Consider the following 13,216-nt stretch of genomic DNA (forward strand, 5'->3'; position numbering starts at 1 on the left):
TGTGAAATATTAAGCGTTCCTTACGTTACCAAAGCGCCACCAGCCTTGTGAACTAAGATGTTATATCCCTCGCGCCCGTTACACTGACTCACCCTTCAAACACGGAACGCAACAATACTGAGTAGAATATCTGATGAGTGGACGGTACCTACCTTTCACATAGCCCTACCACTTAGTAAGTAATTAATATAAGTGAATAATTATTCGGTTTTTTATTAGTAAGCAAGAGTAGCTACCGAGGTCCTATTCAGTGCCCACGCACTCACTATACCATAGAGTCGTGCTTCCGTAACAGCTTGTGAATGTCCCACTGCTGGGCTAAAGGCCTCTCCTTTTTTTTGAGAAGAAGGTTTGGAGCTTATTCCACTACGCTGCTCCAGTGCGGGTTGGTGGAATACACATGTAGCTGAATTTTAGTGAAATTAGACACATGCAGGTTTCCTCACGATGTTTTCCTTCACCGTCAAGCACGAGATGAATTATAATCACAAATTAAGCACATGAAAATTCAGTGGTGCTTGTCTGGGTTTGAACCCATGATCATCGGTTAAGATTCACGCGGTCTTACCACTGGGCCATCTCGGCTTGTAGTTAGCTGTGCTTATCGATACCTAAACTAGAGAAGCGGCAAGGTCGATGAACGGTAACGTCGGCACGCGGATCTTACACACACAGATACACGACACGACTGAACGAATGACTTCTGAAACAACATCTTGTCGTGTTATCCGAGGCGTGGTAGCATATGCTGCCGCATTCCAGACTCCGAACGGCTACTAAGAATCTACCTAGAAAAACCCAAGAGATGAATTCTAAACGATGATACAGACTTCAAACTCGGATAAGCGCCACAGAATTGGTGTTTTTAATTCAGCCGTGCTCCGTGAAGGAAAACATTGTGAGGAAATTTTATGTAATTTTCAGCCAAGCCAAAAGGTTTTGGCAAATAGGCATATTAAATATAAAAGAGAGGCAGTTATTTTGAAATCACAGACAAACGCTTCAATTTTATTTATTTGTATAGATTTAATCCGTTTTGAATAACTCAAATTATAGACAGAGATAAGTGTACTATTGAACTTTACAAATTGAAAACAAATTTCAGAATATAATTGTTTTGTAGGAAATCCTCGTTAGTTCTATTGAACCCTTTATGTCTTAACATCCTATGATACTCTGGTGATATAACTTCAAATGTTTTATTTATTAAATGACCTCGGTCCGTATCGCTTTGTTCACTATGTGTATCAAAATGGTGAATTGATTTTATCAAATCATTCACTGTCAAATCTTCATCTGTTTGTAATGTTCTGTGGTTATCCGTTTTCGTTTCATTTTTATTTCTGACTCCTTTTGTATTTGATACGTTTTTGTGTGAATGGTTGTCAGGAGTTACATCCTCAGAATTTGTATGAACACTTTCAATATTATCATCATTTTCCATCGACTTATTTAGGTTTGTAAGAACCTTCGTTTTTATATTTGTATGAACCTTCGGTTTTATATTTGAGTTATTTAAGATATTCTTGATATCTATGTCGTTATTGGATGCTGTAGATTCTAAATCAGTTATTTTATCATTTATTGTTGGTTTATATTTAACATTGTCAAGCTTAATTTCTTCTGGTTTCAATATGTCTTCGTCTTCACCTTTGTTTATTGCGAGTTCGGAATGTTTTTCCGTTTCAGTTTTAACATCTTTATTTCTATCAAATTTATATGAATTTTTAATAATTTCAGTCAAATAATCATTTATATTAATATGTTTCAAATCATCTCTCATATTTTCTTCTAAATGAGAAGCCAGAATAACAGCTATGGGAAAATCTATGTCGCCTTCATAATCACTAGGGAAAATTGTGTTATTTTTCAAATCCCCGTTTCCCTTGAATGGTATAATTTTAAGATACTTTTTGAGTTCATTAAATTGATCCTGATAATGACCTTCAAACGAGGTGTCTGGAACGAAGTGTTCAGCGACGACAGGTGACGCATCGTCTAAGTGTTTGTTTGTAGTGTCGATATTGCGACATCGACTCGAAGTTATTTGCAGGATCATTATTACTAAAGCTGTAAAAAATATAGTTTTCATTACTTGATTGAATATTGGTAAAAAGATCTGAAATTATTACAATTTCGTTCTAAGTTTCTATATTCAGTAGAGCTAGCCCGTAAGAACAAACACTCACCGCAGAACGGTCGTGAAATGTCAGAAGGTGATATGCGATAGTGAGGCGAGTTGGTATATTGCCTGGTAAATACAATAGCTTACCTACTTTATGCAGCAAGTCTACTTCCAACAACAAGGCCGTTACAGACTCAGCTAGACAACAGCCAATAAAAAGAAATATAATTATTTTTTTTCATAAAACAAGTGAAAACAAACTTTAAAAGAAAGCCTAGACAAAATTTGTTACAAATACGAAACACGGATAAAATTACTTTGATAATATTATTAGGTTAGAGTTTTCTCAGGGTGTTGGAAGCCACCCCCAACATTATATAGCACCTAATTACTATTATTTAAGTCGAAGCCGCGTTTATCTGTTGCTTATTACAGTACAGTACAGTAACAGCCTGTTAATGTCCCACTGCTGGGCTAAGGCCTCCTCTCCCTTTTTGAGGAGAAGGTTTAGAGCTTATTCCACCACGCTGCTCTAATGCGGGTTGGTAGAATACACATGTGACATAATTTCAATGAAATTAGACACATGCAGGTTTCCTCATGATGTTTTCCTTCACCGTCAAGCACGAGATGAATTATAATCACAAATTAAGCACATGAAAATTCAGTGGTGCTTACCTGGGATTGAACCCACGATCATCGGTTAAGATTCACGCGTTCTAACCACTAGGCCATCTCGGCTTTTTACTAGGCCATCTCGGCTTTTTGATGTTGCTTATTAGCAACATCAAATGGACCGAGTATCGTAGTACCACCTGAATCTTAGTTCAAACCCAGACCAGATATGGTTTTTGATATTTCACGTGCCTAATTTGGATTTGTGGAAAACTGCATGTGCCAGATCAATATCTACCATGTGTATTCACCAACCCACATTCGAGCCCAAATTTATTAACTGACTGCAAAAAACGAGAGGCCTTACCCCAGCAGTGGTATATTAACCTTAATCTATAACAAGCCGAGATGGCCCAGTGGTAAGAGCGCATGAATCTTAACCCATGATCGTGGGATCAAACCCGGGCTAGCACCACTGAATTTTCATGTGCTTAATTTGTGATTATAATTCATCTCGTGCTTGACGGTGAAGGAAAACATCGTGAGGAAACCTGCATGTGTCTAATTTCACTGAAATTCTGCCACATGTGAATTCTACCAACCCGCATTGGAGCAGCGTGGTGGAATAAGCTCCAAACCTTCTCCTCAAAAAGAGGAGAGGAGGCCTTTAGCCCAGCAGTGGGACATTCACAGGCTGTTACGGATTGACGGTGAAGGAAAACATCGTGAGGAAACCTGCATGTGTCTAATTTCACTGAAATTCTGCCACATGTGTATTCCACCAACCCGCATTGGAGCAGCGTGCTAAGCTCCAAAACCTTCTCCTCAAAAAGGGAAAGGAGGCCGTAGCCCAGCAGTGGGATATTAACAGGCTGTTACTGTATCTATAACTACTAATAATCAACTAACTCACCTACGGTCCGTGCCATGTCTACTTATCCAGTGCGTCAAGCGAGTAGCTCGGTCACTTATATTAACGGCTCGTTACTCGTTACGGTTCGTTCCGATTACGATTAAACCTTTCATTAAGACTTAATCAACATTCAACTATATTAACACGAATTATCAAATTATCGCATGACAGAAACGCACTTCGTTAAGTAATTATATTAGTATTTATTTTTAAATATTACTTTTTTTATTCTAATAAGTAGGCAGACAAATAGGCTACCTGATGCTAGGTGACCATCGCCCATAGAGTGTAAGCATCATCAGCGACATCAATATTGGTTACTAAGATGTTATGCCTTTTATATGGTACATTGACTCAATCGCCCTTCCAACCAGAACACAATAACAGGTATTGCTGTTTAAATAATATATAATAAGTGGGCCGTACCAAGTCTCCCTTGAGAATGACCACCGTGCACAACAGCCAGGATACAAATAGGAAGGTAAACATTCACACACAAATGAAACTCAGATGAGTGATCCAACTTGAAATAGAAGATTTATTTAAGTAAATAGAATCTATAATATTTATCACATAATATAATAATACCCTTATTTATATAAGAATATTTTAAATACATATTAACGATTTGACAGATGGAGTTCGTATCACAAGCTAATTGTTTTTAAATTTCTGCAATCGGGCAACACTCGCCTTTCTATCGTGGGAGGAATACTTATGACCGGCGTTTACTTAGCGGATTGTATTGCTGACTTTATTGGCTCAGCTCAGGGTTCCCAAACGTACGATAATTATCGTACAAGTACGATATTTCATGACTACGTACGAATTACGATGGTACAATAATGCATTATGATGCAAAATTTGATATTACACTACTCAATTACAATTGTTTTTACTGTCATTGCAGACGTTCATATCCTTTTATTGGTTGCTGCTGTCTGGCAATCAGCGAACTTGGTAAGACGTGGAGTGGTGGCAGATGCTATCATTTTGAATTTGATCATGTTTACCGTATATATTGCGTATTTTTGGGTTCTTGTTTTTTTTATATAATCATTTTTTTTATATGTACGATAATTTTACTGACTTTAGGTTGTGAATCCTGACTCAGCTAATAGTCCAAGAAATATCAAGTTTTGTTGAATAAACATGTTATAGTATATAGATATATATCTGTGAATTATCTGCGAGAAGTATGGTCTTTAGATTCACGCATTTTTCAAGTCGTATATCCAACGAATAATCATTCGAAGAATAATAAAATCATTGAAAAGCAAAAACAATATTGACATCACACCGTGAACGAAGAAGTTATTTATAAAACAAATTGCAAAGCTATTGCACAATATCTATACTGATATTATAATTGCGAGAGCAACTCTGTATGTCTGTTACGCTATTAAAGCTAAACCACTGATACTTGATCGAAGGTATGAAGCTTTACGCGGGCGAATGTAGTTGTTTTATAAGCCACAATGACACATTGTGTAACGTTTCATTTCACGTTCAAAAGAGAAGGATTTTATTATATATACATTCGCGTGTAGCTATATATTTATGAAATTTTTTTGCATAATAATAATAATATTTTGGTACATTATTCACACACGGCCATCTGATCCCAAACTAAGCAGAGCTCGTACTATGAAAACCAGACAACTGATATACAACATATACTACTTTTGTCTTGTAAATACATACTTATATACACAATTACATCCAGACTCAGGACAAACAGACATGTTCATGCACACAAATATCTGTCCTGGGTGGAAATCGAACCGACAACCTTCGGCGTGAAAGGCAAGTATCTACCAACCACGCCAACCGGCCCGTTTGTTTCATGATTCTTTATATATTGTTTCAAGATAACTCCAAGGTCCTATATCAATTTCATTAAAAGAAATTGAAAGAAGACTTTTTTATCGTATACTTAAATCTTTATAACACTTGGAGTTGCTTAAACACAATTATTAATTTATAATATTGATTTGAGAGCCACGGTAAAAACAAATAATATAGAATAACATTTTAATATCATTTTTATAACGCTGTTGATTACAAGTAAAAATAAATAAATATAACGAATCACTGCTAGAGTTCGCGGTCGCGATTCATGGGCGAATACAAACTTTACAATTTAAATATTTTTTATTCGTTAATAAACTTTATATTCAAATGAATCATCAAATTATATTTCATATCTAATGTTGTGAAGTAACAATATTAATATTTTATCTGTGTAACAGTAACAGTAACAGCCTGTTAATGCCCCACTGCTGGGCTAAGGCCTCCTCTCCCTTTTTGAGGAGAAGGTTTTAGAGCTTATTCCACCACGCTCCTCCAATGCGGGTTGGTAGAATACACATGTGACATAATTTCAATAAAATTGGACACATGCAGGTTTTCTCACGATGTTTTCCTTCACCGTCAAGCACGAGATGAATTTTAATCACAAATTAAGCACATGAAAATTCAGTGATGCTTACCCGGGTTTGAACCCATGATCATCGATTAAGATTCACGCGCTCATACAGGCAATAGGCATAGGCAATCTTGGATTTTTATATAACTAAACATATAACTAACAACAGACTAATGATGAATATTACCAGGTTCTGCCTGCGGCTTCGCGTGTGAGTAGGTAGGGTGTTCTATCTCACTGTGACTGTGTCGTTACCAGTACCCCGGTCTGTATGCAAAGTTTCACGAGTTGGTATTGTTATGTTTCAGTTTGAAGGGTGAGTAAACCAGTGTAATTACAGGTACAAATGACATAACATCTTAGTTCCCAAGGTTGGCGGCGCATTGGCGATGTAAGCGATGGTTAACATTTCTTACAATGCCAATGTCTAAGGGCGTTTGGTGACCACTTACCATCAGGTGGCCCATATGCTCGTCCGCCTTCCTATATTCTATAAGAAAAAAAAATCTATTTTATACTTATTATAACTTAACAACACAGATAAAGAATGAAAAGCCGAGATGGCCTAGTGGTTAGAACGCGTGAATCTTAATCGATGATCATGGGTTCAAACCCGGGTAAGCACCACTGAATTTTCATGTGCTTAATTTATGATTAAAATTCATCTCGTGCTTGACGGTGAAGGAAAACATCGTGAGAAAACCTGCATGTGTCCAATTTTATTGAAATTATGTCACATGTGTATTCTACCAACCCGCATTGGAGGAGCGTGGTGGAATAAGCTCTAAAACCTTCTCCTCAAAAAGGGAGAGGAGGCCTTAGCCCAGCAGTGGGGCATTAACAGGCTGTTACTGGTTACTGTTATATATATTTTGGTTTGGTATTGTTTTCAGTTAGGCGCTGAGCAAACGAAGACCTTCGTCGTGTTCGATAGCGGCAACCGGACACAGTCGATTGCTAACTCTGGTCCCTGGTAACAATTCGTTGCTCCTTTTTCGTCAGTTTCACGGTGGATGTCGACGAAGAAACACGAATTGTGTTGATTATACTTTTAGTTTTTAGTTCTATTGATATGTGTCCAGTCAAAAAGCTGAGATGGTCCAATGGTTAGAACGCGTGAATCTTAACCGATCTTCGTTGGTTCGAACGCGCATTGGAGCAGCGTGGTGGAATAAGCTCCAAATCTTCTCCTCAAAAAAAAGGATAGGAGCCCAGCAGTGGGACATCCACAGGCGTTTTTGTAAGCATCTGGACACAAAAAGTGTCTACGTGTGAGAAGTTCATATTGATTGTATGAAAATTAAATATTCAAATAATAGCTAGTATCAGACACAAGACACAAAAATGTTCACGTTTGTGCAACGCCTTAAGCATAGTATATAATGCTCCGTTCACAGTGTTTTTAAAGCTTCTATCTATCTTAATTCATTATGAGCTTAAGGTCCTTACACATCACATCTGTCATATATATTCATACACATATATAATACAAGAGATCCCATGATCAATACAATAGCGTTGTTAAAAAAAAGTAACGCGCAAATTTCAAACCGCCATTTTGTTGTCTTGCCAGAAAGGTAAAGTAATTCATTATTGGCGCAACTTATAATTTGTTGAATGTGTTCAAGTGTTTTTTGGATTTTTATGAGTAATCAAGTGAGTTATTTATATCAATTTATATGATTATTGGTATTCTATTTTTGAAAAGACCATTTCGAGGTTTTTTAAAAATGAATTTCACTTCTGGATGCTGAATATACATATATATAACTACTTAATTGGCACGTGTTGTTATTTCTAACAGTGAATTGACGAGAAATGCTGATAGTTTTAAGTTTTGAACATTTTAAAATTAATTATTAATTGCCTCGTTAGTACTTAAAAAATTAATTAAATAATTACCTAATTATTGTTGAAATTCGAAAATATTTTAGCGATATTTTTGTTTTATAATAAAATTATGATACATTTTATTCTAACCTCTTACCAGAGGCCGCCAGAGGTAAAGAGACGTGGTTGAAAGTATTTTTTTTTATGAATGTTAGGAAAGAAACAATTACTTATTGGCTTTGAACTTAGGACCTCGATGTTCACCCCCCACCCCTCTTTACCGGCTGTCCGACAGGTGAATAGCCTCCTTAATAGGAAATACTAATTTTAAAGTTATATAAATATAATATTTTTCATCTCCACTACACAAGGTTTTTAATTAAGTAAGATATTAAATTCGGCTTAGCTAAAGAATTTAAATATATTTAAATTTTCCTTATATATATATATATATAAAGATACCTATATACATAGAGACAGACATAGAGAAAAATTGTCTTTAAATATCTATAATTTTCAAGCTTGTCTTTGGTTAACTACCAAAAATAAACTTTATTAAGGTCCATCCGCTGTCTGTATGCTCACGATACACAATACACTATAAGCTCTTCCAACCGCAGGAGGAACAAAGACAGATGACAAACTTTGACCCTGAATGAAACGATATCATTGGTCGACATCTTGAAAAATCTGCGATACTCATTATGGAATTTGTTATCGTAACTTTGTAAGTAAAACTAAGTGTTATGCATAGAGATATATTGATCGAGAACTGTTTGTGGTGTACGATACAGCGGAGCTGGTAGAGAATCGTATGGAATGTGTAAATCAAAGTAAAGATGATGACTCCTTCGATTGGAATAGGTTATACAACGAATTCGTTATAAACTTCAACAGACGTACATTCTAATTTTATATATACGTATTATCTTTTCTAAAATTATATTATAATGAATTTTTTGGACCGAAATTCGTGGAAAATTTTAAAACTATTTCGATAGAACTTTTAGCTTCATGCAAAGATTTTAATACTAATAGACTTTGAAGAGAATTTTAAGAACTATATTTATTGAATTTTTCTTTGTGATATTGCAATTTATTGTTTGTCTTAACTATGAACACATTTAAATATCTAAACTGATTTCAATGTAACTTTGATAACCTAATAAACATTTGTACTGTATAGTGAAATGACGAAAAAATGGCGGGAAGTCGCCAGGGTAATCTGTGATCGCAGGGTGCCGGTGAAATTAAAGGACCTTGTGTACAAGTGCATCACCCGACCATTCTTATTGTACGTCGGCGAGACGTGGCCAGCGCTCGCGAGACACGTTCAGCAACTTCACGTCGCGGAAATGAAGATGCTGCGGTGGATGTGTGGCGTTACGCGACTAGATCGCATTCGTAACGAACACATCCGTGGTAGACTTGGCGTTTGCGATGTAGCGGATAAGTTACAAGAGAGCCGTCTGCGTTGGTTTGGCCACATTAGCCGCAGACCACTAGACTATGTCGGGAACCGATGCCTGGACTTTGTTGTCGAAGGCCCGAGATCCTATTTACTGGTGGTAGGGCTTTGTGCAAGCTCGTCTGGGTAGGTACCACCCACTCATCAGATATTCTACCGCAAAACAGCAATACTTGATATTGTTGTGTTCCGGTTTGAAGGGTGAGTGAGCCAGTGTAATTACAGGCACAAGGGACATAAAATCTTAGTTCCCAAGGTTGGTGGCGCATTGGATATGTAAGCGATGGTTGACATTTCTTACAATGCCAATGTCTAAGAGCATTGGTGACCACTTACCATCAGGTGGCCCATATGCTCGTCCGCCTTCCTATTCTATAAAAAAAAAAAAAAAATCCCGCGGCAGGCCCAAGAAGCGCTGGCTTGATGTTGTGAGGGACGACATGAGAGAGACGATCTCACTAAGGAGGACGCTTTAGATCGGGCAAAGTGGAGGCATAGATGCAGGAAAGCGGACCCTGGCGTTACTAGGCCGGGAAAACGCTAGGCAGAAGAAGAAGAAGAGTGAAAAAATAGTTGCTGTGCTGCAGCGCCATCTAGAGGCCAGTTGCATCTAAGTGGATTGTATAAAAACATTTTATATATTTTTTCATGTTGATTGAATATGTATAATTTGGAGAAGTTCATTTTATTTTATTGTATTAGGTAGGTAGATTGGCAAGTAAGGTGCTTGTTGGTAAGTGATCAGCATTAGCGCTGTAAGAAATATTAAGCATTCCTAACATCAACGCGCCACCAACCACGGTAACTAAGATGGTATATCCCTTGTAGCTATAGTTACACTGGCTCACTCACCCTCCAAATCGGAACGCAAGAATACTGAGTATTGTTGTTTGGCGGTATAATATATTATGTTGAACGGGTGGTACCTAACCATCGTACGAAGCCCTACCACCAAGTACAATGGACACAGCGGACAAAATAATGACATACGTATAGATAAGCAGATCATCAATAAATTGCAATATCAAAACAATATGATCCATTCAATTACAAATTGTATTATATACTTATAATATATAAGTCGTGTCCGCTATTTCATTATCAGAAAACTGAGGCGCGTTACGCTTACGAGAAAGTGAAAGAGAGAAATATATTTTAAGAAGTTCCGTCGTGTACGATGCAGTTTTTTTATTCGGAGATGATGAAAACACCTAAGTATTTATTAATAAATTAAGAATAAGGCTTATGTTATATACTATAACGTAAGTTCATAAGTCATTTTAGAATCGGTCTTATTGAAATCCGCAATGATTCCAACATCACATACATTTGGCCGTATTAACGTTGTTCAACGAGTGTGTAGTTAAACATCGATCTATCTCTTTCTGACGTCATTGTTTTGACATTCGAAAGAATGAGATAACATTGTTAACGTACATTACACGTGAAATCGAACATTTTTATCAATCTGAAGTTAGACAATTTGTAATTAAATAATAATTAGATTTGTTTAATATCTAGATATGTCCAAGTAATAATTAAAGAAGCATGTAAGATTTGTTCCCAGCATCCAAAGCACCAGATCACATCTCATTGAGGCGTCTTACTCGTTTTTCTCTTCGTCTTCCTCGCTGTGTTCTCCGTCACCTGCAACATAGTATTTTTATTAATATAAGGAGGTTGACAGATATGATGCTGTTTAATTAAATATAGGTAGGTGGTCGAGCATATGGGCCACCTGATGGTAAGTGGTCACCAACGTCTATAGACATTGGCATTGGAAGAAATGTTAACCATGGCTTATCGCATCGCCAATGCGCCATCAACCTTGGAAACTTAGATGTTATGTTCCTTGTACCTGTAATTAAACTGGCTCACTCAACCTTCAAACCGAAACACAACAATACCAAGTACTGCTGTTTTGCGGTAGAATGTCGAATGAGTAAAACTGTCCTCCTGACCTATTCCGGTCACGGGAGCCATTCGTAACGGTGGTTAGCCAACTGCGCAAGAGATACAAATGCACACTCATGATCAAATGGATCAGCAATCTGATAAGAACAGATGAATTTACGTGCTATCCGAGGCAGGGAGTGTAAGCCAAACGGATGAACTGACTTTGTCTTAGCTATGGCTCAAAAAAACTGTCCAGTTGTTTGTACATCATCCATAATAGAAGAATAACCAACTCCTCCCCAACTTATAGCAGATTATATAATTACATACTTTTTTGAAATTTACATTTTTATTTTTTATTTTTTTTATAACTTACATTCATAGTCATCCGGACTGGAACAGCTGGTGGACTCTGTGTTGAACTGGCTGACGAGTCTTGTCTGAAACATTCAAACATATACCTTATATATACATAGATATACTAGCTGACCCAGCAAACCTTGTTCTGCCATATAAATTATATCTACTGAATAATTTGGTTTTTAAATAAAAAGTAACGAATTTATTGTGTGGGGATGGGATCTGTGACAGAAAAAGGAAAGGAGCGCTGTAGACGATAACCACCAATCATTCATTTTCTCAATTCAATGTATCTTCATACAATCATTAATGTAATTGACATATATGTATATAAAGGTATGTTCATTAATGTGTGTGAGGTTAATTGACTTCAACACCATTTGGCTGATCATTATAAAGTTAGCATATATGTACTGACTCACTCACCCTTTAATTTAGAACAACAATAATGTTGAAATAATTAAATTATTAAATTTAATAATTAAATAATTATTAAATGAGATTATCCGGAAAAGAACCGGAGTCACCGACATAGCTTGCAAAATTAGCAGGCTGAAGTGGCAGTGGGCTGGTCACGTATGTCTAGGACTCCAACGGATGGCCGTTGGAGCAGACGAGTCCTAGAGTGGAGACCGCGAATCGGCAAGCGCAGCGTAGGGCGCCCTCCAGCCAGGTGGACCGACGACCTTAAGAAGGTGGCGGGCACCAACTGGATGCGGAAGGCGGAGGATAGGGAGCTTTGGCGCACCTTGGGAGAGGCCTATGTTCAGCAGTAAACAACGATTGGCTGTTGATTGATTGATGTATACTGTTGGTTGGTGGTAGAATAAGTGTAGAGTGGTTTCTTATGGGTCTTCTACCAAAACGGGCTTGCACAATGCCTTGAAAAGTTTGTGTAAATGAAACTTACCGTCTTATGTTCCTCGGTGGAGGTGGGGGAGGCGTCCCCACCGGGCGCATAGACCCAGGAGAGCTGGAGAACGTCGCGCGTCGCGGGGAGCTGGTCACTGTGTGTCGGGGAGAGCTGGTTCCCGCGTGTCGAGGCGAGCTGGTCCCCGCGTGTCGAGGAGAGCTGGTCCCCGCTTGTCGAGGCGAGCTGGTTCCTGCGTGGAGGGGCGAGCTGGGCACAGGCAAGGAGCGCGGCAGAGCCCGCACGCTCGCCACCACCCGCCCGCTGCACTTGTTGAGGTTGGTCTTGGAGTCTGCGGTGCTGTCTTTGTCAGTTTTGGATGTGTTGATCGATGTCGTTGATGTTGTTCTCGATTTGTCGAAGGTTTTCGTCGAAGATTTGTCGTCTAAGTTTGTCGATCGAGTCCCGAGCGTGTCCGTGTCGACGGGTACTGGAAGTACGATAATTAATTCATAAATATCTTAATAAAGGCGGAGATCACAGTAGCACTTCTAAATTAATAACGATTTATTTAATGACTGTGTACTAGGAGATCATGAAAAATAAGGTGTTACCGAACGTGGATGACTCCGATCTCGGTTTTGGAGCGAGTGTCACAATTGGAATCAAAATTCGTTACCTCGCAAGCTCTTACACTATCCGCTACATTAAGTGGGTAGTATATTTAGCAT

The 13,216-nt window shown here is 37.9% G+C and overlaps 2 protein-coding genes across 5 annotated transcripts in view; both read right to left on the reverse strand.

The window, feature by feature from the left end:
• Window positions 1–997: 997 nt before the first annotated feature.
• Window positions 998–3,704, reverse strand: LOC126780047 (uncharacterized). 2 transcript variants are annotated; one of them, XM_050504303.1, is made up of 3 exons: window positions 3,654–3,696; window positions 2,273–2,323; window positions 998–2,070 (listed from the first exon to the last, which is right to left on the reverse strand). In XM_050504303.1, the coding sequence occupies exons 1-3, from the start codon at window positions 3,667–3,669 to the stop codon at window positions 1,082–1,084; spliced, it is 1,056 nt and encodes a 351-aa protein (XP_050360260.1). In that variant the 5' UTR covers window positions 3,670–3,696; the 3' UTR covers window positions 998–1,081. The 2 variants fall into 2 exon arrangements, with proteins under 2 accessions (XP_050360260.1, XP_050360261.1); XM_050504304.1 differs by lacking the exon at window positions 2,273–2,323 and having other exon boundaries at window positions 3,654–3,704.
• Window positions 3,705–10,402: 6,698 nt separating this feature from the next.
• Window positions 10,403–13,216, reverse strand: part of LOC126780120 (Kv channel-interacting protein 4-like) — a 55,195-nt gene continuing 52,381 nt past the window's right edge. For all 3 annotated transcript variants that reach the window (XM_050504387.1, XM_050504386.1, XM_050504388.1), the window contains exons 8-10: window positions 12,546–12,975; window positions 11,652–11,715; window positions 10,403–11,026 (exon numbers count right to left, since the gene is read on the reverse strand). The gene's annotated coding sequence lies outside the window, so the exon portion shown is untranslated. The remainder of the gene's footprint in view (window positions 11,027–11,651; window positions 11,716–12,545; window positions 12,976–13,216) is intronic.

The sequence above is a fragment of the Nymphalis io genome, chromosome 30 (genome assembly GCF_905147045.1).
Source record: "Nymphalis io chromosome 30, ilAglIoxx1.1, whole genome shotgun sequence".
In the NCBI taxonomy this organism is placed as follows: Eukaryota; Metazoa; Arthropoda; class Insecta; order Lepidoptera; family Nymphalidae; genus Nymphalis; species Nymphalis io.